Source organism: Rhipicephalus microplus, chromosome X (genome assembly GCF_043290135.1).
Source record: "Rhipicephalus microplus isolate Deutch F79 chromosome X, USDA_Rmic, whole genome shotgun sequence".
NCBI classification, from domain to species: Eukaryota; Metazoa; Arthropoda; class Arachnida; order Ixodida; family Ixodidae; genus Rhipicephalus; species Rhipicephalus microplus.
The window spans coordinates 164078741-164105781 of record NC_134710.1 but is presented as its reverse complement, the minus strand read 5'-3'; the positions used below and the strand labels follow the sequence as shown (position 1 = coordinate 164105781).

General features: G+C 45.3%; 2 protein-coding genes across 5 annotated transcripts in view; one reads left to right on the top strand and one right to left on the bottom strand.

The window, feature by feature from the left end:
• Positions 1-6086, top strand: part of LOC119176925 (alcohol dehydrogenase [acceptor]) — an 84720-nt gene extending 78634 nt beyond the window's left edge. For all 3 annotated transcript variants that reach the window (XM_075878120.1, XM_075878119.1, XM_075878122.1), the window contains 2 exons: positions 2154-2285; positions 5684-6086. In XM_075878120.1, the coding sequence (XP_075734235.1) occupies positions 2154-2280 (127 nt within the window). In that variant the 3' untranslated portion in view covers positions 2281-2285; positions 5684-6086. The remainder of the gene's footprint in view (positions 1-2153; positions 2286-5683) is intronic.
• Positions 1-27041, bottom strand: part of Galphao (G protein alpha o subunit) — a 133992-nt gene that overhangs the window by 7305 nt on the left and 99646 nt on the right. Inside the window, exons 5-8 of one of the 2 annotated variants that reach the window (XM_037428502.2) lie at positions 21534-21662; positions 18650-18779; positions 17743-17896; positions 7069-11721 (exon numbers count right to left, since the gene is read on the bottom strand). In XM_037428502.2, coding sequence (XP_037284399.1) covers positions 11534-11721; positions 17743-17896; positions 18650-18779; positions 21534-21662 — 601 coding nt within the window. In that variant the 3' untranslated portion in view covers positions 7069-11533. Of the gene's footprint in view, positions 1-7068; positions 11722-17742; positions 17897-18649; positions 18780-21533; positions 21663-27041 lie in introns of those variants that run through there. The other variant, XM_037428504.2, reaches the window with a different exon arrangement.

The window sequence follows — 27041 nt, the reverse complement described above, 5'->3', positions numbered from 1 at the left end:
GCTCAACCCAGCAGAATTCAGGGACGTATTTCTGTTCCGGAAATGACGTAGAAAAATTGCACAGGGTCAAAAGGCAAGGAAAAGAAAATCATGTCAACACGCGTCGAACTCACGGCAATTGAGTCCGAAACAAGAAATGCCGGGTCCAATATATCCACTGCGCCACGGTCACACGCATTGGTGGCTTTGACAAACGCGCCCGTTATAACTCACACTTTCCTCTGACAGTGCTCTTGGACGGTGGGGTGGTGTTGCCCTCTGGAGCGGTAAATCGACGTATTGAATCATTACCGTGGCCTCCGCAATTAGCTCCTTAAACACGTTGTTGCTCCTGATCCATCTCATTCAGCGTGTTTTCAGTAGAACTTAAATTTCGTCAACAACAACACTGCAAGGTGGTGACCTTAGCCGCTGCGTTGGCTTTACTCATAGCATCGATCGACACCAAAGATAGCTCTGCGACGTTCGCCTGTTTCGCGTGCCTGTAAAACAACATTCTCTGCTTACGCTCACCTCGTAATCAATCACTGCTGGTCTTCAGTGGGAGACACGACGCATATTGCGTTTTATTTTAGTCAAGCCGTGGCGTTCACTCACTCTTTAACATTCCGTGATATGGCGATTATATATATAATCATCCTGGAATAAATCTACAGGGGATCAACTGCTACAATAGTGCTTCATAAAGAAAGCAACAGAATACCAATCAAGAAGGGTGTAAGGCAGGGGGACACAATCTCCCCAATGATTTTTACCGCGTGCTTACAGGAGGTTTTCAGAAGCCTAGAATGGGAACAGTTAGGGATAAGAGTTAATGGCGGGTACCTTAGTAACCTGCGCTTTGCCGATGACATTGCATTGCAGAGTAACTCAGGGGACGAATTGCAACTCATGATTACGGAGTTAGACAAGGAGAGCAGAAAGGTGGGTCTTAAAATTAATCTGCAGAAAACGAAAGTAATGTACAACAACCTCGGAAAGAAGCAGCTCTTCGAGATAGGTAATAGGGCACTTGAAGTTGTAAAAGACTATGTCTACTTAGGGCAGGTAATAACCGCTGAGCCTAACCACGAGATTGAAGTAAATAGAAGAATAAGAATGGGGTGGAGCACATTCGGCAAGCACTCTCAAATTATGACAGGTAGATTGCCACTGTCCCTCAGGAGGAAGGTATATAACAGCTGTATCTTGCCGGTACTTAGCTATGGAGCAGAAACCTGGAGACTTACAAAGAGGGTTCAACTTACATTGAGGCCGACGCAGCGAGCAATGGAAAGAAAAATGGTAGGTGTAACCTTGAGAGACAAGAAGAGAGCAGAATGGATTAGGGAACAAACGGGCGTTAAGGATATCATAGCTGAAATCAAGAAGAGGAAATGGACATGGGCCGGGCATGTAGCGCGTAGACAGGATAACCGCTGGTCATTAAGGGTAACTAACTGGATTCCCAGAGAATGTAAGCGGGTTAGGGGGAGACAGAAGGTTAGGTGGGCAGATGAAATTAAGAAGTTTGCGGGTATAAATTGGCAGCAGCAAGCACAGGACCAGGTTAACTGGCGGAACCAGGAAGAGGCCTTTGTCCTGCAGAGGACGTAGTCAGGCTGATGATGATGATGATGATGATGATGATGATGATGATGATGATTATGATGATATGGCGATTTAGGTTTCCAAGTTCAGCGTCCAGTTTACAACGTTCTTCTGGCTGCCCCACCAATTTCTCGGATTACGTCCTCGCTGTTAACCACCACACCTCAGAACTTGTTTATTCATTGATCATGGACGTTAGTCGTCGGGATGGAGATGTACCACGGAGCCTCAACGTGGGGAATCCACGTTAAAGCATGCTCAATATTCTAAATCAGAATATATATTGTGAAAACTCTCTTACTTCGATGTACTACAAACGGTGAGCTACTTCTGCAAAGACATATTTTTTGTGTTATACCGATAGCTATGACGCCGAAATCAACCATAATTTTTCGCTCTCTCTAAGCCCTCTTTCTGACCCACCGTGCGGGGTAGCAAGATCCCTTATTTCCCCATTCCAGTGCGTAGTAAAAAGCCGGATGCTAATATCTGGTTAATCTATTCGTCTTCCCCTCTATATCTTTCTCTCGCTCGTAAAGCTTAATATGTCGATTTTTTTGCAGGGTGAGAGGCGTGGAGCGATTACGTGTCGTCGATGCATCGGTCATACCATTTGCACTGTCAAGTACACCGCACTCTGTTGTGATGCTGCTTGCAGAGCGAGCTGCCGAAATAATCAGCAGGTCTTAACACAGGTTAGTAAACATAGTCACATTAAATAATGCACGCCCCGCCGCGGTGATCCAGTGGCTAAGGCTGACCCACAGATAGCGGGTTCGAAACCCGGCTGCGGCGGCTGCATTTCCAATGGAGGCGGAAATGTTGTAGGCCCGTGTGCTCGGATTTCGGTGCACGTTAAAGAACCCCAGGTGGTCGCAATTTCCGGAGCCATCTACTACGGCGTCTCTCCTAATCATAAGGTGGTTTGGGGACATTAAACCACACATATCAATCAATTATTGAATAATGCACAAATTATGCATGTGGTGTCCCTTTGTCAGCGTAATATATAGAATTGTTGAATATAGCCCTGCCTGAAAACCATAAATGCCAAAGTGATAGATTGATATGTGGGGTTTAACGTCCCAAAACCACTATATGATTATGAGAGACACCGTAGTGGAGGGCTCCGGAAATTTAGACCACCTGGGGTTCTTTAACGTGCCCCCAAATCTGAGCACACGGGCCTACAACATTTCCGCCTCCATCGGAAATGCAGCCGCCGCAGCCGGGATTCGAACCCGCGCCCTGCAGGTCAGCAGCCGAGTACCTTAGCCACTAGACCACCGCGGCGGGGCTGCCAAAGTGATAGGTGATGAGTATGGTGAACACTACCACCATTGTACGTGTTTTTCTACGATGTAAATCTGCATCATATGTGCCAAGAGCTCGTGTTTTTAAAACCATTGAAGGCGATTTGAAAATAGTTGCCTAATGATTAAGTTACTTGCTGTTATTCTATAGTGCCTCACTGAATAATTCCGAACGGCAGACACGCAGCCACTCGCCAGCAGAGCGTGCCCGAAGAAAAGCATGTTCTGCGCATGCGTGGTGTCTCTAGCAAGTAACCACTGCCCCCAAGTGAACCTATAGATTTGCATTGTGTTGCTGTGACACAGATGGCTGATAGGTGCGTCAGTGTTTCTATAAGCAGAGCTTAATGGTTGGTATTGGGACAAGCTGTGGGTACACACGCACGTGCGTCTGAGCATGAGACTTCATGCATGCGTGTTCCTGCGCTTCGATGTTCTTTTTTTCTCTTTAGGTGCGTTGGCACATATTTATCAATTGATCGGGATATTTATCGTAGGTGACTGTTGACTATAGCTGCGAAAGTGGCGTTTTCGTCTGATACAACAGTGAGAATATCGGTGGCCCGATTGATTAAGATATATGAACATAATTAAATCATGCCAGTGATACGAATTTAGCTCTTTTCCTATTGACACGACTTCCTGTTATATATTTACAATTATGTTATTTATTATAAATTCAGTTCACAAAATTGACCCTTGAAAATGAGTGGCTGCGGCAACAGATGAACACACGCTATGAACATGTAAGAATACTGGCTACTGAGCGGCCAGATCGGGTAATCGGTTGGTGCACAAACACGTGCCAACCGCATAACGTCGTGAGCAAACGAAAGACTGTGGAGTTGAGTAGTGCTGCTTATTTGAGTATGTCTGAGCTCACTTCCTCAGCAGGAAATTCACCCCAATGAATGTGCTGCATCGTGTAATCTTGTGAACTGTCTTAGTGCCGCTGCCACCGACACATACCTTAAGAGAGGGGTTACATAATAGTCCAAGTTGTCCTAGTATTACCAAGCTATTGTAACGAGGATCGGAAATCAGTTAAGCAAGAACGAATACTTCGCATAACAGGTTAGTTGAAAAGAAGACGGCGATGCTGCTGCAGCAGTGACACCTCACTCGCACGTAGTCTACCAGAATGGATCCAGAAAGTGGTTAAAACAAGCAGCGAAGAATTGATAAAGCTTTATAATAATAAATTGCAGAGTGTAAGGTGCTACAGGCCCCGATTTGTCGGACCTTCCTTCTCATTATGTTAAAAGGGCACTTAGCGCTACCATTCTGCAGCAAGACAACACCTATCCAGATGCACTACGAAGAATAACGTGCTCGTTATAAGGAGAGCACGTGTGAGCAATACTTGCCTTTATTTATCCGCCAGCGCACTGTTGTGGTCTGACTTCCAAAAACCACAACTGGATTATGAAGGATGCCGTGAAATATTGGCTATCTGGTGTTCTTTAACGGGCTCCTAATCTTGGTACACGCTCCTCCAGCATTTCACCTCCATCAAACTATGGTCTTCCGGTCAGCTGCCGTCGATCATCCTAACTACCGGGGCAGGTTCAGCTTTTTTTTTTTGCGTGCATGTGCAGCACGAATTCAGCCATCTTCACAGAAGCCTTATTCTTCCAAGAGAGGCCACCTGAATGCAATAGCTATGGGGCAGTTGCCTGCGGCTATCTTCTGACAATGTCTGGCGCATTCCGTTAAGAGAGCTGCCACTAGCCGGTACTCAACAGGAAGCAGGTATTCAATGTTGGGACTACTCCACCTCTTCCTGCCGTAACTGCTTGAGTTGTAAGTAGAAAATGCTCATATTCAGTTTTATAAAAAAAATGCGGAATGTCAGCGAGATATTATGAAAAGAAATGCCATAGGTAGGGTACCACTGTTTCTTTGGAAAAGAAATTACTGAGGGGGGGGTTGTGAAATTTCACTCTCAGTATCTCCGCTCCAACTGAGTTTTTCGTATGTTTGTGCTTTTAATGTCGGAACTATGTTTCGGGGAGGGGGATAGGAGGGGGTGCCTCATTTCGATCTAAATACCCTCTGAAGACTACGAAAACTGGTGGTTCAGGGCCTCTTTAATATCTTTATTGCAGGTAAACGAGTAAGTTGTGCAAGTTTATGCCATACTTTGTGACTACAACTAGCTCTAGAACTTTTGTATGCAATAGGTGAACTCGATAATTATGAGTGCCATTTTATTTATTTCAAACAATAATCATATTCAAACAAACATTATTGCAGATTTTAAAGAAGGAGGATGCTTATTTGGCGGATAACTTTGGAAGTGATCCACTAATTTACTGATAAAATCACTTCACACAGGTTGTTCAAATAGAATGGCCCCTTTCTTGTGACGTGAAATTTTTTAATGTGGGCAGGTTGCTGCTCCGAGACGTCCGAGCACGCTAGTGTCTCGCTTCATTTTCCCTACCCTTTCCCCCCTATATGCCGGATCGTCAATAAATTTGTTTCAATCACTCGTAAGCGAAATAAACGAACGGTGCTTCTAAGCTGGTAAAACTGTAAAGATGAAGCCCAAGGCTTGTGTTATATTTCAGCCTTTGCATCTCTACTATTTTTATCAGTGAGGCGTCACGTATTCCGCTGCTGAAAAAAAAACAGCCTCGCGTAGCGTCAGCTCCGCGTAGCACCGGTGATTTTTGGGCCACTTGTTCCTTCATTGCCACTGCATCGTTTGTTTGTCAACTTTTTGACCTAAGGAGGTGACTGTTCTTGTGATTTTTCTCATGATTTTTTTTTCACAGCTGCTGAAGAAAGATTGTAATCCCAGCTGACCACAAGACAAGTGAAGCAGCCGCCTTCATTCGGGCCGGTGCACTTTAAGAAAAAACTTTCTCACTGCCCAGGGTTTCTCCGACCCACTGCGCAACCATCACGCATTAATTCTGTGAGTGGCAATTGTGCCGCGGACACGCTAAGGATTGCCTTCCGAAACTATGAACTCCTCGGCATATTTGCGTCTTTTCATTCTCGATTTTCCGATGAACGTGGTACAGTTTCCATCTTCAGCGTTGTCGCAAAAGAGCACCGACAAAACGCCGCAAATTCTGTAGGAATTCGGGGTATTACGTACTCAGCGCTCATGCTGCTCTCAATGTGGTTGCTGTGAAAATGGGCTTTACACCATCTAAAGGTATAGAAGAACGATGTGTGAGTCTTGTTACTTTACACTGTGATCACCAGGCGTGCACTCTCCCGTGAGTTTTTTTCAACATATTTTTCGCATTTATTTACTGTTTCACTTGAGCTGTAACGCGAAAACTGCTCAGGAATGCAGTCTACTGTTCAGTTGAACACCGATAATGCAACAAAGCTAACCACGACTTGATCTTGCAAAAAAATATTTGTTTACAATAACACTACTTGTGCCTCCGAATGCGCGTATTGACAATCTTGTGTTCCAATGAATACATGATTTGGCCCGATATATACAAAAAAAAGAGAGGTGAAATGTCTTAGAGAGACCCTTTTAATGTTATGTCATGAATAATTATTAAGCGTACACGCTGTGAATATTAACTTTCTGAATAGCTCAAATTCCGCTCAACAAATTTTAATTTAAAAAAAGCCACGACAAGCGAGATACGGGGATTCAATAAAATTGCACGATACGGCCTCGCGAAGCTTTAAGAAACAGAATGCGCTATTTTCTTGCGTGGCATTGTTCTGGGCTTACTTGACATTTCTGAACCATTATTTCTTGTGACAGTTAAAAAAAAACGTGCAGTGTTATAGGCCAATGCCTCTTTTATAGGCGTATGTACGCTTCTTGCGACGCAATCACAGCTTCCTTTAGTCCATTTGAAGAAAGAAATTGTGCTGTGGAGAAAAAAAAATAAGGCCCTTGTTATTCGTAATTGTGGTCTTTTTTCCAGACCCGCGTACGCAGAAAAAAAAAAAAAACATTCGACACTCGATGTTTGTCATCGCGTCCGCATACGCCACTGACGTCACAGCCTGCGGGTGCGATGACTGCGGCAGCGCTTGAGCATGTGTGGACGTAGAAACGCCTTAGAAGACAAAGTGGGGCTGCGCAACAGCTGATGGTTCGCGATGAGGTCATGAGCGAAGAGCAAACGTGGCGCTTCGTTCTTGCCCTCAAGGCTGAAATCAGCACATTACGAGGAACACACGACGAAGGAATTTTATTCATTGGGCATAAAATTGCAGATACTGCATACACAACAAAAAGAATAGAAACTGATAACTTTCTTGTGTGTGGTTTGCAGTCACCGCAAAACAAATGATTTGAATGCACTTTATTTCAACTGCTTACTCCAAATGCTTGCTGACTTGGATAAAAATGACAGATTAAGAACGACACATCATGCTGGCTCAACCCACCTGTCTAAAGTTCATACCCCCGATAGTTCGACTGACGAGAAAAAAAAAAGAATAAAACACATAGATGAAAAATAAATGTGTAAATAAGCGAGGTTTGCATCGGGGCAAATGTGACGAGCACGTGATAGGATGCACGCACCCAGAAACGTAACACAGAATAACGAAAACAAATGATCGCTGAAACGCAACAATCAACGCAGTCTTACCACGCCGCAATCAGGCCCCTGGTCCCAAGAGCCTCAAAGAGCCCAAATGGAAGGTTGCCAGCGGAACCGTGTTATCCGTTCATCCAGCCGCAAAATTAACAACAACAACAATAACAAAAATAACAACTCAAGCAACCAAGTGCATTGCCAAGGGTGTAGTCACAAGCCCTGGATAGTCTCTGGTCACAAACTGTATACATTCCGCTGAACAGGCACTTTGAGAAGCTACGGCCTCGAAAGCAAAAGATGACTCGCTCAAGAGGAGCACGGCCAATTGATATCGAGCCGTGGAAATTACCTTCTCGTGTGCTCAACCCAATAAATTTTCTCGCATTCAGTTGCTGAAGTATGCAGGAAGATTACGGCGAATTTGATTTGATGTTCCAGCGCAGTACGCGCTGACCGCCGCGTGCCGCTGTACATGCGCGAAAAAAAAATGACTAGTCCTAGCCGACGGAAAAACGTGCACCACACCGGAACACAATTCGCTGTAGCTCTCCGGCACCGAGCAACAGCTGGATGCTCACTCCGTGTCTTGAGAAAACTTCATGTTGATTACCAGCCAGGCAATCCTACTGGAATGTTACCTCATACCAGTAACACTCAGTCTCTTAAACAGACGCGTTTGCCAACTGGCCACACAGTTTACAGGAAAATAAATTGTGTCCAAAGATAGAACGCACAATCATTAATTTACACAGAGCTCACTAATTAACAGAACCGGGCAATACGCAGCAGCACAAACAGGACACAACAAGTTGCTATTACATAGTGAATTTAACCCACGCATTAAGCATGTTGTGTTTCAGATTTTTGTACTCGTGCCATTCAGATAGTTTGTTTTTAGTTAGGTCTCTACGAAAGCACGTCTTAATATTGGCGTGCAGCTAGTGCCATCCGTCTGGTTACAAACGCGTACAGCTGTCACACACTCTGAAGTTATCTGGCTGAAAGATGAGGCATTATTCTTGCACAAAAAGTCAGCACTCGTAATACATCTACACTTGCGTTGCCGCATTTGACCACGCAATTGCACTTCCTAGCACTCCCTCCCAGTGGCGTCAAAGCTGACAAGAAGACAATGTGCGACACAGTGTTCGCGTCCCAAAATGGCGTTCCGAGCTAACTGCGATAGCCTCAAAACAAGAAATTCAATAAATGAAATTATCAACAAGTCCAGTGATGGCTTAATGGTACGGCACCTACGAAGAAAAAAAATAAACATCAGCCTATACTTAGAGGAAAGAGCATTAACACCGCATGTTTTCTTTGTGTGTTTTTTAATGTCCTGAGACAAAGAATCAAAGACGCAAGCTGTGGTCGTGAGGACGGCCACGCACTTGGTTGCTTCAGCCACAACGCTCGCGATGCAGAGGTGGCCTGGCAGAAACGAGATATGCAGCGCACTCGGACCAGAGGAGATCTAGGGACTGTGACTTTCACATTCCCAAAGAAAAGAAAGCAATGCTGCTGAAGCCGTCCACATCCACGTGTGAGGCGCATTGAGAACGAAGCGTGAGTATGCAAGATGGCGTGGCATGATCCAGATGCGACGAGGAATGTGTCTGTTGTGCCAGAGTTGCCAGAGAACAAAAACAAAACAGCAAAACAAATGACGCACAGGGTGGTCTCGCACGGCACGCCTAACCGGTGGTGCGCTCTCCTTCGCGGCAAATATGCGGCGAGTGAGTTTAGCAGCATGGCACCTGAGCGTTGTCGCGGCACAGTTTCAATTCTTCACCGCATTGCCGGCTCAACCTCTGTTGCCGACAGGCGGCTGTGTGGCACCTCCCTACAAACACAACGTAGACGTGCACGGTTCAAAAATGCTTCTTGCCTCCTCCAGCGACAACAGAGGCCAAAATCAGTTGTGATTTTTTTGGGCTTCCAGGAAACACGTACGATGGCCTTGTGTTCACTATAGGATTTTGGCCACCGCTAGTCCGTCGATTGGCGGGGATACCACGGCGATTCTTCTCACGGGGTTTTCGGCGAACGTTTGGAAGAGCGAATTGCAAACGGTAGTGAGCGACACCGGTACCGCTCAGAAGACCCTTTGCATAGCGAGAAAGAAAACAGGAATGAACATTTAGGAGTAACAGCGCCCTCTACTTCTAAGGCGGCACGCCTGTTAGCACAAGCTACGCCACCACGCTGTCGCATGTAACTCGAGTGCTCGGAGGGAAAGAAGAAAACAAACTAATTACTCTGGAGCACATGCCTCGGCAGCTTCCGGGCTACGAGAGGCCGCGGTAGGGGCCACGTCACAATTGCGCTCGGCATTCCAAGCTCGGAAGAGAACAGAAATGAGAACCAAGGCAGCGATGAGGGTACCCTCATGACCACAGCTCGAAACTAGTAGCTGACTCTACGGAGGAAGATGGAGCTCGAGCACAGGGCCGCGAATGCAGCCACTGAAATACTGCTCTTGGGTTGGTGACCCGGCAGCTTCTGGATGACGTCCAGGCGCCGCCGCATCACTGGCAGCTAATGTTGAGTACAGTACCTGAGCAATCGTCACTTCTCCGGGTGCCAGAGCGCAACAGAAGAATGCAAGTGAGAATGGCTAAGCGAGGAACCCGGCAGACTTGCAACGAGAGAAAATAAAGCGAAGTCGGATGTGCGTCTACGGAGCAGGAGCAGACACCGACTGCCGGGCAGCTCTCATTTGCTTGTGGGGCTAGTTTTTGAACTTGAACCACTTTGAATCACTACGCGGATGAAAGGGTGAGTCCTTTCCAAGAGAACCGAAGGAAAAGAGGGCGCCCGCCACCCGTGGCGGATAAGCAGCAGGCGTACCAAGGGAGCAGCGAAAGCAGAATGTTGTCACCTCTTATGGATGGGGGTCCTCTCCACATAGCCGTCAGGTATGGGGGTCGGATGAGGGGAGGGCGTCAAAGAACATGCGTCACTTTTTATTGAGTAAGCACTCTCAAAACAGGACTGAAACAGGCTTGCTTCCTGCACTCTCACATGGTACACATATACTTATTATAGTATAGAATTATGTATATATTTATAGTCTCACCTTCTCCACGTAGCCTACAGCTAAAGGGGCGGTCCCTTCCGCGCGTCGCTCACGCACGGGGGGCCGAGCCCTTCACACTCCACCCCCGCGCTGCTCCTGACCCGTGAGCGCGCCCAAACTTTGCCTTTTGTGTTGTTGCCTTTGGTTCCTTTTTCTTGTTGTTTGTTCGTACCTCTCCCGAGGCGGGATCGCTCATCGACGAGCGGTCTCGGCGCGCTACGAGGGCGAAAGAACCGTGCTTTTAAAAAACGAAACATTTACCCTCCCCGTGTCCCTATGTAGTATATGTTACATCACTTTGGGGTCTCCTCGCCACCCTTCCACCACCCCAGACAAACATGAACCAGGTTGGCAGAGAAGCGCTGGTGCAAGATATCGTGTGTCTACCCGACTAGGCTATCTTGGCAGAAACGAAAGGAGAATTTGCTGCCCCGATCCGCCCGCAAGCCGCTGCCCTTTGGACGTCTCTGTGCTGAGACGTTGCCACACATACATGTGTTTATATATACATACATATACGCTTATATATGTACATATATATAAATATACGCAACTATACGGATATATATGTGTACATATAACGCGGACCAAAATGTCCCAAGGAGCCCTCTCTCGTCCCGGTGTATGTGCGCTGCTGCAGCTCCCTCTCTTGGGTGTTGGTGTCGTCCTCCTCAGGATGTAAGGAGGGTGGTGTTGGCCGCTGGCAGCGGGTAGCCCGCGAAGTGAACAGCGGACGCCTCGGCAACGTCACCACCAACAGCAACAGTGGAAAAAGAAGGCGGGGAGGCCCCTTGCGGAGAAAGCAAAAAGGTTGCATACCTTCCCGACCAGCGCAAAAAGGGGGAGAAACACATTCACGAGTCCTTAGTCCGCGGCCAAAGTGGCGGCAGGAGTATCACGAAATGCAAGGGAAGGGAAATCAACATGCAACTTGGCTGCTGTCGAGTGAGCAGGCCTCCAGTTCGGGTCGGCCACGCGGGAGGCACCAGCGGCCTCGGCTGAGCCGCCGCCGCCGCTCAGTAGAGTCCGCAGCCGCGAAGGTTGTTGGCAATGATGACATCCGTGACCGCGTCGAACACAAACTGGATGTTGGTCGTGTCCGTGGCACAGGTCATGTGGCAGTAGATCTCCTTGGTGGTAGATTTGTTCTTGGCTTCGAACTGCGCCTGGATGTAGGCGGCCGCCTCCCCGTACTCCTGGGCACCTGCACAAACACACGTCCAGTTGGTCCTCGCTCTACGTCGGCAGTCGTGAACTCTTCGTCAAATCATGGCGTCGTGTGAGCGTTAGCGGCCCTCAATGCTGGCCCAGTCAGTTTGAGTCCCTCGAGACTGTGTAAATTAAGACGCGTCGCTCAGGATTATTCCACTGGCATCATCACGGAACAACTTCAAATATACGCATGCAACAGCCGAACTACCTCAATCCTTATCGCTGATATTCTAGAAGTTTAGTTCACTAGTGGTCTAGCAACAACTAATGCGTCTTTTTGCCTACCTCAAAAACTATGCAATCCAACACCAGACAGAAGACGATATTTACACCAAAAGTATATTTGTTTTATGACACTACACCAACTAAAGTGCAAGCGAAATCGGACGCTCCATCACCTGCATGGACTCTACGTTATACGTTTAATGACAGCGCTCTTTTTACTGTGATCGCATGCATCTGCACGCCACACAGAAGGTGAAAAGCGCATTGCAGCAGATCTAAGTCAACAGGAATCAGCGGTCCTCTGCATTAGTGACCCTGTCTCGAATGTTGCTCTATATATAGCACAAGAGTTGGGACCATTGTTATTTATTATTACTAAAAGATGTACATTTCTCATACTACGCCTGGTATACAAATGACGCTGTATTTCCCGAATATACACGGCGTAGCCTAAGCAAAATATATCTTCTTATTACCAGCTGCCAATCACGCAGGACGCTTCAGACAGTGACAAAGCTATCAGAGAGACAACTTTCGCCACAGGAAACATACAATAACAAGATAATAGAAACAAATGTTACTGCGAAGGAGTGCCCGCCGGAAAAGACACCTGCTCTTGTCCTTGCTTTAATTTTTCGCCACCTGCAGCTCGTTCTTATCGGTGACGTATGATTTTATCTGGCGAAAATCGTGATAGTCATCCGCACGTTACTCCTTCGCGCAACTGTCCCTTCTGGAGCACGAAGACCATATGAGGTACGTCGAGCACGGCACTCATGGACCCAGAACATGGAAACGAAACGTAAAGTGCTCTTCGATTTGTGCATGGTGAAACTTTTTTATAGTCACGAAATGGTAGTCCAGCATTGACCCCGCACTTTTCTCAAAATAACTGCATACTTTTTGCCCTGATTACACAAATAAGTACCCTCGCACTTATGACACCATGCCTCACGATTGACCATATAATGAGGCTGCACACACTTCTGCGCCACTGAGAGTGGAACGTGGTTAATGACCCTTAACACAGGTACACAGACGTGAGGTGAACACTCGAAAAAGTATACGTGGCAGCACCATGCTGATCACCAGCACAGTGCGTGTGCCCATTCTTCGAACCAAATTCGCACATGTGCAGAAACGCTGGCAGCGGTAGATTCGTGTCACTCGCTACATGCTTGAGAATTCTGCGCGACCTGGATCAAAGTGCGCTAGCTCTAGAGTTTCATGGACATATTCGCAGTTGCTAAGCAAGCATTGCTTTGTCTCGCCGCATGACACTGCAATGTGAATGCTGCGACGCTCAAGCATATGAACCTAACTGATCCTCTAATCTGCTGCGGAAAAGTGCTTTCAATTTATTTTCTTGGAAGCGAAGGGAAATATGAAGGTCCAAAGAGGTTATTATTCCTCTCGGGAACAGTCTACTGGCGTCTATGCATGTTGGGACGACATTTTACCCTGCGTAACGGTCTAGTGACTGCAGTACTAGGCTGCTGACCGTCAGGTCACGGGATTGAATTCCGGTTGCGGCGGCGAAATTTTCGATGGAGGCAGAAATGCTGTATAGGCCAGTGTTAAAAAACCCCAGGTGGTCGAAATTTTAGGAGCCCTCCACTACGCCGTCTATGATAATCATATCGTGGTTTTGGGACGTCAAAACCAGCATTCTAATCAATGAATCAATCAATTACCGAACATCACAATGCCGTATGACACGGCTCCTGAGGATACTAACTCAGAAGACACCCTTCAGCCTCGTTTACGACCATGAAGTAACAACGTTAGACGCGATGCTCTGTCACCAAAATGATGGCAATGAGATGGACGCTGAAGAGTATGTATGCACATTAAGCAATAGAGACTATACGTAAGTTGCCCGGTTGGGAATCTCCAAATAACAAGGCTATGGTGCCAGATACTACAATCTCAGATAGAGTCGTCATATAAAACGTGGGCCACAAAGAGTAGGTCTGGATGCCTATTCACCGGCGTGCGCTCTATGAAAAGCTCTTGCGAAGATACTTGGGGCTTTATAAAGTTCTCCGACACTTCAATAACGCCACATGAAATTGTTTCGGACGGCTCTCAGTGTGTTCGAAACATTAAAGACATTTACCAAAATTGGCTCACGTGCTTAGGATAAATTCACATAAAGAACAGCGCCAGATTATACGCGAAATTGAGGCTGCAGAAATTGAAAAGCTGGGCAGTGCATGTGTCAGCAGGCCTTAGATAGCTCTATCACAAAAAGAAATAGATTTTCTCCAGAACGTTGGCACACGAAATGTTCATGGTGCGTTATCACGATGATTATTCGGTTGTTAGGTGAATTCTGTTTTCTTTGATTTGTCAATTTTTCTTATTTGTCAAATACTGCTCAAGAATATATCACGAGGTTCCAGCAAATAAATTTTGTTATAAGGCAGTACCGCTGTCTGTCTCCTTACTTTTCTTGTCTCTCGTTATTGGCACTGTTTTTTCTGTGAATCATATCGTACCGACTCACCCAAGCAACTACGTTAGCTACTTAGGATGAAGCCATACTCTGCGACTACTGCGCCTTTTTTGTTATTTGTTTTTTTTCTACCTTGCTTTCTTAACATTTATTATAGGGATTATGTTTTTTTTTTCGTGGCAGGAATGATGCCACGTGTATGTGCCAATGGCGACAATGAAGCAGCGTGAGCGCTATTGGTGCAGCACAGGGACGAAGAAGACGTTGTTGTCACTTCAGATACTAATAAAGTATTTTGTTTGTGGTTCTCCGTGTGATCGTCGATCCCCCGTCTTTACGATACACAGTTCATGAAGGTTCAAGTTGGTGAAACCATTGCTTTTTAAAGCAACGACATAAGCCACTACTTAAACTAAACTCTCTTGTACTCAATACTGACATGTCGAAGCCAAAGATGATTGCAGATGGCACAAAGTCATGCCTCGTTTAATTACTGCGGATGTGAAGGCGTGCCTACATAAGCAGCCACGTTGGCTACAACAGTGCTTCAATGAGCATGGCTACGAGCTCGCGTGGTCACCCACAAGAACTCATTTGTTTAGCCAGCTTCGTACCAGACATCCCTACCTCTGGTTATAGGCTTCCAAAACAGCGCCACTCCTCTTATTGGAACTTTGAATATCCAATGTGCGGCTCCTGTCACCACCACACTGCGCCGCAGCTTCCGCACACAGACAGCAGTGCTTATTATAAACAAACACCTGCATACATATAGGCACTATACACGCAGGCACTATTGAATTAACGTTATTCGTATTTTGGACAATAGCCTATTAGACAAGTCTTTTTCACCACGGAGTGGGTGGCTATCGTTATAGGAACCTAATTTGGTTACAGTGGTAACATAATTAGGCCAGTTCTTCATTGAAAAAAAAAACCAACATCGAAGTTTACCTATATCGTTGTACGTGTGACAGTATGTACGTTAAGCAAAGCAGGCAGCAACTTTCTCGGCGCTAAAGGACGTTCATAGTCGCAGCGCTAGGCAGGGTTACCTGGCAGTGAAGTGACTACAGGCGTTCTTTTTTTTTTTTGTAACCAATGGTTATTTTTCATACAAGACGCCCAGGTCGTGTAACTCACACGGGAACTTGAATTTTTTTCAAAACACCCAGCATTCTGTTTCGCGTGGTTACGATGGACTGTTTAAGCCTAGTTCTTCGCTCTAGCATATGAAGAAAACCTACCTACGATTTCGCTCCCAAGAAGTTTTCGTTGGTGCATATTTCACCACTCTTGGTGCGAAGAGAATCGTTTTGTTTCATTGACATACGACAGAACTGAGTGACACATTAATATAAACTATGAAACTGCCTCACAAGGTATACGCTTTAGGATGCAATACGATGTAGCAGAAAGGTTTTGCCAAGTTCATTCAGTACTTTTTATTGTGTGTGTGTGAAGGGCGAGAAAGCTTCAGCGATAGTTCCACATAGAAACGATAGGTGCCACCACAGTCGCTGTCGTGAGGAGAACGGGATCGATCCGCGTGGCGCTCTGTTGGTGGCTGGTGCTGCACGGTCATATGAATCTTTCACCAGGAAGGCACCTTTAATGCACACCACATAATACACACACAATTTCTACTAAATGTGTGTGGCTTGTTTGCAAAAATTTGTGCTTTCATTCGGAGGAATTAGATTCGTGCATATATTCAATGGTGTTGCTTATAGGGCTATTTAAAAACAAAACTTTAAAAATGGGAGAGGGGTCATTGTAACGCAATTTTGCGTTCTTAGTAGCAAAAAGGCATTAGCCATTGAGTAAGCACAGTACATAAAAAGCAGCGCTAAGCAGTATTGCGATACAAGGGTATCGTGATAGTATTGAACAAATACTTTTGAGTATCTGTATTTTTATATCCAGATACGCTTGAAAAAATGTATTTGTATCTTTGTAGTAAAATATAATTACGATGTACCAGTGATATTGCCATACTACGCAGGACGAGGGTATGTCTTTACTTTTTTTGTCGGAAAAGAGCTGACACATGTTTCTAAAGGGGGAATGAAGGCTCATTTTTGTGCCAAGACAAGCAAAAGCGTGCTGCCAGTGGGCGAGATGGGAAGGGTGGCCATGGTATATGTACAGAATGACCAGCATGGTGAAGCGCGCGACGGCACTGACCGCAGAATCGTAGAGGTGGTGTTGCCGACCTCTGCCGATGAGCTTCACTGTTCATCAAGACGAGTGCTGCACGCGAAATGCTTTTCTGGTCGCAAGCCATTACTTCGTGGCCTTTTGCGCGGATACTACCTTGAAACGCTGGTTTTGTAACGCATCTGCAGCCTACATTCTACATTCCTGCGCATCTGCAGCCGAAAACAAAGCCGAGAGTCTCTTCGCCATGCAACGGTGTCCTTGTGATTATTTCGTATACGCCCGAGCCATCAGTACCTGAACAAATATTTTTTCGCCAGTGCCATTGAAAATAAACCGACATGCATGCAAGCAACAGAAGATGAGAAATGATCTGCAGCCTCGAAGCAGAGAAGACTCCATGTCGAAACGATTTTCAAGCCTTCATATTCAACTGAGTTTCTGCCTTGTTTGGGCACCCGTAACAAGAAATAGACATAGTCGCCGCGGTGTGTCACTGTAACCACAGGGATAACACTGAAACGCGCAACACCTGTAACACGCCTTTACATGGCAGTTGGACATGTATTTACTCCGTACTTTGTTTCGCGCAAACAAAACCGCTTTATAAGTTTACAACTTGGTGTATGATCTTAGCCACCCTGCAAATGCACGAAGCGGACAACGTTTGTAAATTTTCGCTGCTGTGTGGAATCATAGCGAAAGATCGCACTTGCAGTGATGACTTCTACATGCTGCCTGTGGCAGTCAATTCGGGTATCCGTCCCACATCGACTACGTGTCCCACCACGCACGCCAGAGCCATATTGACCTAATTTAGGGTCCTATGTGAAACGAATATTCATTCAGTTAACTGGGAGCGCGGGAACATATAAAAGACAGAGTAATAACCACACATCACGAGCGCTCACGCTGTGTCACTCTTCCTTTGTCTCTAGTGTGTTCCCGTGCTCCCAGTTTTCTGAACGAATAAGAACTACCAACTGGACCACATTTCTACACTCTTGCAATGTAAAACGCACTCACATAGGTAAAAATTTCACAACTAAAAATACACTCCGCCCCTCTGGTCCATCCACTAAAACTTGACACTCAGAAGCACTTCGATTATCAGCTATATAGGCACAACATAAAAGAAAATAAATAGCCCATTCGATGAGTGACTCTTACCTGTGTATTCTGGAAAACATATGGTGAGAGGTGACTTTTTGATTTTCTCTTCGAATAGGTCTTTTTTGTTGAGAAAAAGGATTATAGATGTGTCGGTGAACCATTTATTGTTGCAGATGGAATCGAACAACTTTAGAGACTCTTGCATGCGATTCTGCAATGTTTCAAAGAATAACAATCACTCATAGCAGAGATGTAAAATACTTAAATTGAGTTTAGCACATAACGTTGTATAATGCACTTTCGCATGGGACACAATCAGCAACACAGTCTTGCGTCATCTCTCTTTTGCGCTACCTTTTTTTTTTCACTTTCAAATTAACATTTCGTTCCGTATTAACTAGTAGACTTTGCACAAAAAGGTTTCTTTTTTTTGCTGCATGCTTCAACTTCCCCTAAAATTTATAACGCAACCGAGAGACTTTCTGGAATTCACAAGTCACGCGAACAAATACAAGCAAATGTGCCTGCCTGGTGCTCGTATTCCTTGATTGAAATCAGCAGTATACTGTGCAAAGCAAGACCATGAGTCAGTGGATGGTTACGGCCAGGGTTACTTTGCTGTATTGGCACCAATGTGCGAAATGTGAACTACAAAGTGCTTTTAGACAGATACACAACAAAGAAAAAAGAGTAAGGCAAAAAATATCAGCCTACAAACGTCACCAGGTGTTAGCACGTTTCACGTAAAGGTATTATATAAAAGGACGTGTATTTATCACGAGAAGATACTCGTGTTAGAAGCATAAATGGAATACTAGACGCTTCATTAGCTTGTCCTTAATAACACATAATTGTTCTCTTCAGCTTAGAAGACCTCAGTTCCTTTAAAATTCAGCCCATCATGATTGGGACGTTCTGTATATAACGCACAATGCTTCCGAGGTACGTCAAGCTATGAACTTACGGTGGTTTCATCTTCGTGAAGAACTTGGTCGTATTCGCTCATGGCTACACAAAAGATTATGGCAGTGACGTCTTCAAAGCAGTGGATCCACTTCTTCCGTTCGGACCGCTGTCCTCCCACGTCGAACAATCTGGAAGAGCGGCAGATAAGAGCATCAGCCTAAAGAATAAAAGAAAAAAAAGAAAGAAGGAAGGAGAGAAAGAATAAAGAAAAGAAAGAAAGAAACAAAGAAAGAAAAAGAGAAAGAAAAAAAGAAAGAAAGAAAGAAAGAAAGAAAGAAAGAAAGAAAGAAAGAAAGAAACCCTGACTGCACCAGCTTAGTTTGTTTGGGGGCATGTGATTATTAGGCAACCTGGACTTTGACCGGAGACGTTGTGCAGGTCACGGCCTTTTACTAGAAACTCACATTGTCGCACATCGTTTGGTAAATTAGTAAATATATGTTTATTCCAGTTAGCACCCAACTGGCCTTATTCAGCGGGTCGAATTTTTATGACACGGAAGAAAACAAACGTTGATATGAAAATAGTAGCAGCTTGGTGTTGTAGCATCATGCAACAACACTTGTACGGTGTTGAATTAAGCGAATATTCGTACACCTTTTTCAGGGCTTTAGGGAGCACACAAGTCTGCACGTGGTCTTGATTGATTTGTGGGGTTTAACGTCCCAAAACCACTATTTGATTATGAGAGACGCCGTAGTGGAGGGATACGGAAATTTCGACCACCTGGGGTTCTTTAACGTGCACAAAAATCTGAGCACACGGGCCTACAACATTTCCGCCTTCATCGGAAATGCAGCCGCCGCAGCCGAGATTCAATCCACCGTGCAGGGTTTGACCCCACACGTGGTCTTATTGGGTGAAATGCGGGAAAAAAGTCAGGCGACAATAAAACTATCGCATTTCAGTAAAAATTCAGCGGAAGAACTTTCAAGTACGCTTGCTAGAGATCGAGAAGCTCGCGTACAATGGTTAATTCGACTTCCTGAATGAATTGTTTCTTCTTCTTATTATTATTATTATTATTATTAATATTATTATTATTATTAAATAGTGAAAAGTCCAACGGAATCCCGTCTGGTCGGGGACAAACATAGTGCAAAATAACAAAAAGAAAAACGCCGACCAAGGTGAAATACACAAAACTTAAAAAGACGTTTCGGCTCCCCACACGGGAGCCTTCTTCACAGTGACCGCAAATGGCGTAGTGCGCTCTTCTTATGCATGTTTCATCACGTGTTGCAACATCGCGCGTACACAGGGGGGAGTGTCCCAATATTTCTGTTCAAATATTTTTGTTTTGTTATTTTGCACTATTATTATTATTATTATTATTATTATTATTATTATTATTATTATTATTATTATTATTATTATTATTATTATTATTATTATTATTATTATTATTAAACGGTTTGTACACGCTCATGCTACGCATTCAGAAATTCTTGAAATAGCCGGAATTTTTAGAATATTGAGAATATACCACAGCCTCTGGATGCTTGTTTTTGGTAAGGTTATCTCTTATTTTCTTGACATTAAAGAGACGTACTACATAAAAAGTTTGTTGAAATTCAAGAAACATAGCCCAGAAGTTTTCAGCCTTCTCTAGGCAGCTTGGCGACAGTACGAGCCCATAGAGCTAAGTCACTGCAGTTTTAGAATAGGTTTAGAGAGTGCCCTTTCGAATAAAACCACATTGGTCAGTTCTCGACTCCCCAAATAAATGTGAATCGCGAGCGGCAATACCGGGGAGCCAGGTATCGCAAAATCACCAGGTTGGGTTGCTGCCCCTGCATAAAGCCACAAAAGTGATCACTCATTGACTTATCTGGACTGCATATCTCTCTCGGATGGTTGTGTGAACTGATTGCCTAATGAACCATTAGGCGATTGGCCAGCGCCTCATTAATAGGCAAACCTAGTGGCTCTTTGGGCAATGTGGCACTTTATGCGACGCTTCAACACGCTCTCTAATGGTTTCTAATGGTCCGCCGAAAGGCCATCTTGCAGTCCATTACTCAGTGACCGGGAACAGCGATGGTTCGCTATGATGACTGGGCGGTTTTAGCGTCCCATCACGGCCTCCTGTCGCCTTGTGGAGCGATCGAGGTTCACCTGAGTGGCAATGCCTTCTGCGGCTAAATAGGCGTTCTTCCGAAGATGACACAGAGGAAGAAGAAAATAATAATCACCAAAGAAACTATAGCACATTTCGATGCGTATTGACACGACCTGCTCAAGGCTGTCGTCAGCCTCGCACCAATCCTGTCCCGCTGCGGAGTGCTTTTGTCACACTACTAGGTAAAATGAAGCCTCCAATGGTTTAACGCTGCACTAAAGGCGTATATGAGAATGATCAGGCATTGTCAGCAAGGTGCACGATTTTTGAAGAGAGCAGAAAAAGAAGCATTGCTGACAGAGTGAATATTTCAGAACGACACTTACAGCTAAGTCACTTGCAATAGTAAGTTTCGGGGCGTATGTCGGCTCTTTTTTGGTTAAGTGCATCTTGTGAGCTCTCAGGAGGCACGAAAAAAATCATCAACTGAAGTACATGCATTTAATCTGGAACGCTGAAAACGACCCTGTTTGTGTGCTAGGGGCACTTAGAAGTTTAAAGACGAGTTTCGCCCGCGACTGTGCCGACCGGCATGCCCTATAAATCACAACATATATTCCCAAATGCTATGTGATATTGCTGCCCATTTAAGTTCAAAGGCTAGAGTTCTTTTTTTTTTCAATGAAGCCCACCGTAGTCAATTAAACTGCTTTTGAGCATTTGCGACGGACATGTTCTTATATAGAACTAAAGGTATAAGACAATACGCGACTTGCGAAGACCATTCTAAATCACAGATTGTCACAGAAAGGGGACTTACTTGAAATTTAAGTTCTTAAAGGAAAAGTGAACTTCTACGATGCCCGTCGTTTTGACTCTTGTCCGTAGAATGTCCTGTTCTGTTGGCATATATTCTTTCTTTCCGAGACGGTCTAAGTCATCCAAAAAGCTGTGCAAGGAGAAGCAAAATAATTAGCAGCAGCACATACACATGCCAACAAAATCACATTGTTGTTGCAGCGTCAGCAAACTATTAAACAGAAACTAACTTGAGACAGCCGTATTCGAAAATAAAGCTCCAAATACGGCGAAATGACACAGCAATTCATTTTGAGCCAATGTTTGCGCCTTAAACACTAATGGGAACGTTATATGGCCGCATTCAACCTGCAGAGTAAGGCTGCATTCAACCTGCTGAGAAGTTCTTGCCCGGTCGTCTTTGCGAGTGCCTTGCACATAAACTGAGCTCTCCTATATTTGTCTTCTGCTGTTTCTACGTCGTGACACTGGTGGAGGAGCTAGGTCCACGTCCAGGACACTTTCCAACAGCCCCGAATATAGTCGACAAAGACTTCCGCTCATCAAAACGCCCGTTCACCGCGTCAGCCACCGCCTGTTAAGCCTGAGCCCAAAGTTCGGTTCTTGGCCAGAAAACATGACCACGCCCGGAAGCAGTAGTCCCGCTGCAGTAGTACGACGCAGCAGTAATTAAGTGAGTTCTGGCGGAAGTTCTTGGACACCTTCGCAAACCCCCAAAGGCGGGAGCATGCCCAGTGACTCCTCGAATCACGGATTAAAAGGCCAATTGAATCTGTTGCTATATTTGTTGAGGACATGGCCCGTCTTTTTCATTGAGCAGATCCCGAAATGTTCGAAAGCAGAAAGATCAGCCACCTCACGCGTGGTCTTAAGGAGCAGCTCTTTGCTGGTCTTGTGCGGAGCCCGTCATCAAGCGTCGACGAATTTTCGAAGGAGGCGACCACCATCGAACGCGCACTACAGCTACGCTACAGTCAGTACGACCGCCCAAACAACGGCGGAAAAATCCGCGCAACCGACGTAACCTCAGTGACACCTTACGAGCGTTCATTGCATAAAATGATACGCGAAATTGTACAAGAAGAGGTGAAAAAGGTCGCCGTCACACCGAATGACTGCGCGATTGCGTAACAGAAGTTGTGCGCCAGGAGATAAAGCAAGCGCTTTCACTTCCCGAGCGGAACACTGACACGGTTAGACCAACCTATAAATATGGTGATATTCTCGGTCGGCAGCCATCTAACAGGCTACCACCACAGCAGTACCCCAAGCCACAGCCGTCGATAGTTCCTTGGTACTACAAACTTCGGCGCTGATGCGAGCACCACTCTTTCAAACCGACATCTGGCGTACCCCCGACTACACGCCTTTGTGCTTCCATTGCGGGCAAGCAGGCCACGTCGTTGGCTATTGCCCTTATCGCGTCGCCGGATACCTAAAATTTCCGTCAACTACCCCTCGGTGCTATTACAACGAAAGACTTAACGTCGATACGACGATCCTGCGGGGCGTTTCTCCTGAGTTCTGGTCACACTCACCCTCTCCTGGTCATTTTTTTGCATCTAATAGAGGTAACACCATGGGCATAGAGAGAGGAAGAACTCCAAGTACTAACTAAAACTAAAGGCAGCGAGCTTAAGAGGGAAGGTTGTAATTGCCGAAGAGTTGGAAGCCCCCCATTACCGCCGCACGAAGAGCCGCACATTCCGGAGGAATCGACGAAAGATGGGAGTGTTACCGTCGACATTACACTTTCAATTGACGGTAACGACGTGTGAATCTTATCGACAAGCTCAAGAAGGTGAGACTGAAATGGATGGGACCGCAAATCAAAGAAGATAGAGGCCAGCTACTGACGCCTACCTGAAAGTGCACTGCAAGAATCAAGATCGCTGATTCATCATTCGTCGCAACGTTCGTTATTCTTTCTCAGGGTTGCAAACCATCTAGGGTATGGTTTCTTGCGTGAGTACGGTGCCATCATAAGTATACCGGACGGTGTACTGATCTTCTCAGTCGACCAGAGCACAGCGCTGCAGTGCAAGTCCGTGCGCGTCATTGACGACGTGACCATACCACCATTATCATGCCGCCTTATCTCTGTCACGTGTAACACGCAGCATACTGGAGAAGATGTCGCGGAAGAAGTATTGACGCTTTTACTCTCTCGAAGAATCGCTATTGCCAGAAGTCTCATCAGTGTAGTGTACGTGCAAGCACAGGTCCTGTTGGCGAACTTCTGCAACGAGTGTCGCCACATTACAGAGAATACCACAGTTGCATACTTCGACGAAATTGTAGAATTCCGCGAGTGCTTCACAGTGCATCAGGCAGAGACGCCAGCCGCTTCAGCACCACCACCTGTTGACGTGAGGCCAGATTTATTGGCAGCGCAGAGGCAGAGCCTTGTATATGGTCTCCGCCAGTTCGAAGGTTGTTTCTCATTGACCTCGAGAGTACATAAAACACCACTGATAAAGCACTGAATTATAACGGAAGAGACGGCCGAATCAATTCGACAAAACCAATACCGTGTGGCACCAAAAGAACGCGAAGCAATGTAATAACAAGTTCATAAAATGCTCAACGATGACGTTATCTAGCTGTCAGAAAGCCTTTCGGCATCGCCGGTAGTGCTGTTAAGGAAGTAAGATGGTAGCTTACACTTCTGTGTAGACTACCGCAAAAAGATACACGTGACAAAAAAAAGGCGTATGCCCATTGAGGCCTATCGACGCTTCGTTTGATAGGCTGAGGCATGCACGCTTCTTCTCGACGATGGACCTGAAAAGCGGATATTGTCAAATCAAGCTCGATGAGCAAGACAGAGAAAAGACTGCTTTTGTAACGGCTGACAAGCTTTACGAGCTTAGAATCTTGCCTTTCGAATTGTGCTCAGCTCCAGCAACATTTCAAAGACTGATGGATAGCGTCATTTCAGGCCTTAAGTGGCAGACATATCTGGTATATCTCGAGGATGTCACTGTTTTCTCAGCAACATTCGAGGAACACTTACGACGGTTGCTATTAGTATTTCGAGCAATACGCTCTGCCATCCTGACGCTGAAAGCTAAGAAATGTCATTTTGGTTTCAATGAATTCCAGTTTTTGGTACATGTTGCGAGCCAAGAAAGTGTTTGCCCGGACCCCGACAAGATTGATGCCGTCAGCAAAGTTGTAGCGCCAACGAATAAGAAGGTAGTCAGACGTTTTTTTAGCCTCTGCGCCTACTAGCGCAGGATTTGTCACCAATTTTTCGCACGTAGCGTTTCCCTTAACACATATAACGAGAGACAATGTTCCCTTTGTATGGTGCGAAGAGGAACAAGTAGCATTTGAAAATATACGGCAGTGGCTGCAGAGAACACCTCTGCTTGCTCACTTTGACGAGGACGCTCCTATCATGATCCACACCAATGCTAGCAACGTAGGCTTATGCGCTGAGCTAGTCCAGTGGCAAGACTCAGCCGAGCGAGTGATCGCATATGCAAGTATGACGCTTTCCCGTGCCGAAGCCAATTGTTACACAACAGAAAAGGAATGTCTCGCTCTAGTATGGGCAGTTATGAAGCTTCGCCCATACCTCTACGGCCATGCCTTGCTTGTAGTCAGCGACCATCACTCTCTCTGGCTGACCAACTCGAAGGACCGATCTGGTCGGCTAGCGCACTGGAGCTTACGCCTTCAAGAATTCGATATGACGGTCGTATATAAGTCGGTACAGCAGCACTCTGATGCTGATTGCTTATAAAGCAAGGCGATGTCCCAGATGAGGATGACATAGTGTTTTTATGAATAGTCGACTCGGCCACAACTTTGTCTAAGCAGAAAGAAGACTGTGAGTTAGTTTTCCTTATTAATTTGCTTAGCGGCCAGTCTACAAGCGTTCCTAGGATATTTGCAAGAAGCCTGCCGTCATTCTGCTTGCGCAGTGGTGTGCAATATAAGAAAAACTTTTTCTCCAGTCGAAGTACCCACTTGCGTGTCGTCCGGACATCTATTCGCGAGGAGATCCTGAGAGCTTGCCACGATGAGCTGACCACCGACCACCTCGCATACACGCACACATTGGTCAGAATCCAACAGAAGTACTACTGGCCGAAGCTTTCGCGCACTGTGAAGCATTACGTTCGCACGTGCCTCGACTGTCAACGACGAAAATCGCCACCTTTAAAAGCAGCCTGATTGTTGCAACCAGTTCAAGTGCCCACCGAGCCTTTTGCTCAAATTGGAATGAACATCCTCAGACCATTTCCGACTTCGCATGCTGGAAAGAAGTTGGTAAGTGTCACTACAGACCATCTTACTAAATTTAAGTGAGCTCTTTTATATCCGAATTCTTCTGTTTCTGCGTCATGACATCTCTATTCAACATGGTTGTTGGCCTGCTCTTTGCGAGTCGCAGAAATCAGCGCTTCTGCTGCGAATAATAACGGAACCCTAGTCTGTTTAGAGCTATAGCATTTAGGCCGCCTCTAAATCCTAGATATTTAGATTCTTGTGAAAAATATGCGTAGGCAAACTGTACACCATACTCGCGAGGAAATAGGAGCAAGCTACAGGTTAAGAGAACAATAGTGACCCTTTGCATAGTGTTAGAAGTGCAGGACTTGAAAGGAATTTTAGACATTAATATGACGTAACTACACATTTTTAAGTATGAAATCACACTTGTCTCTTTCTTTTTTATCTCGATTGAAGTTTCACCTCGAACAACGAAGTGCGAAAGCAGCAACACGCCATCATTTTTTTAATGAAGGTATTTCATCGAAGCTTTGCTACCTACATACATGTCGCTGTATCTTTTAGTAAAGAAAATGTAGATTTGCGCTCTCACGAAACGAGACACAACCTTTACGCCCACAAAACACGACATAGACGAAACGACGTGTATTCAAAAAGAAATCAGCTTAGCACCAGGTTTAACTCAAAAGCATGGCAGCTAGTACAACTGAGTCTAAAAAAAAAAGCGACATGTTAAGTTTCAGCTCTTATCTCTGGCGTCGGCGCGACCATTGAAATTGGCTCATTAGCATAGAAAAAGCTACTTCTGCCAGTGTGTAAGCCACTGAATAAGCTTCGCGATTCATGGCACTAAAGTTCCTTTGCCAGCTAGCAAAAATTAAGTTAAAACTATCCGCTAAGTTTGACAGAAATACTGAGAATGTCTAGCGCAGTGTGAAAGGTGCTTGAACATGTGCTAAAAAAACAAGATAATTTTGAGGCCACCATTTTCAATGTCGCTCGCCGCAAAAATCACCGGGAAAATTTATAGAACTAAATTATTTTTGGCTCCAAAGACTATTTTTTCTCCTGAAGTGTGAATGAGCAGAATTTTATGTAGGAAAAGAAGGTTCTGTTATTCCAAAGTCTTTTCTTCACAAATAACGCCCAAATGTTTCCCGTGGTTTTTATGTCACACGTTTTCTCCTGGAGCCACACAAAAAATTGTTGAAAATGTAAAGAAATGACTGATAGTTTCAAATCGTTTCCACGTGAGACCTTTATC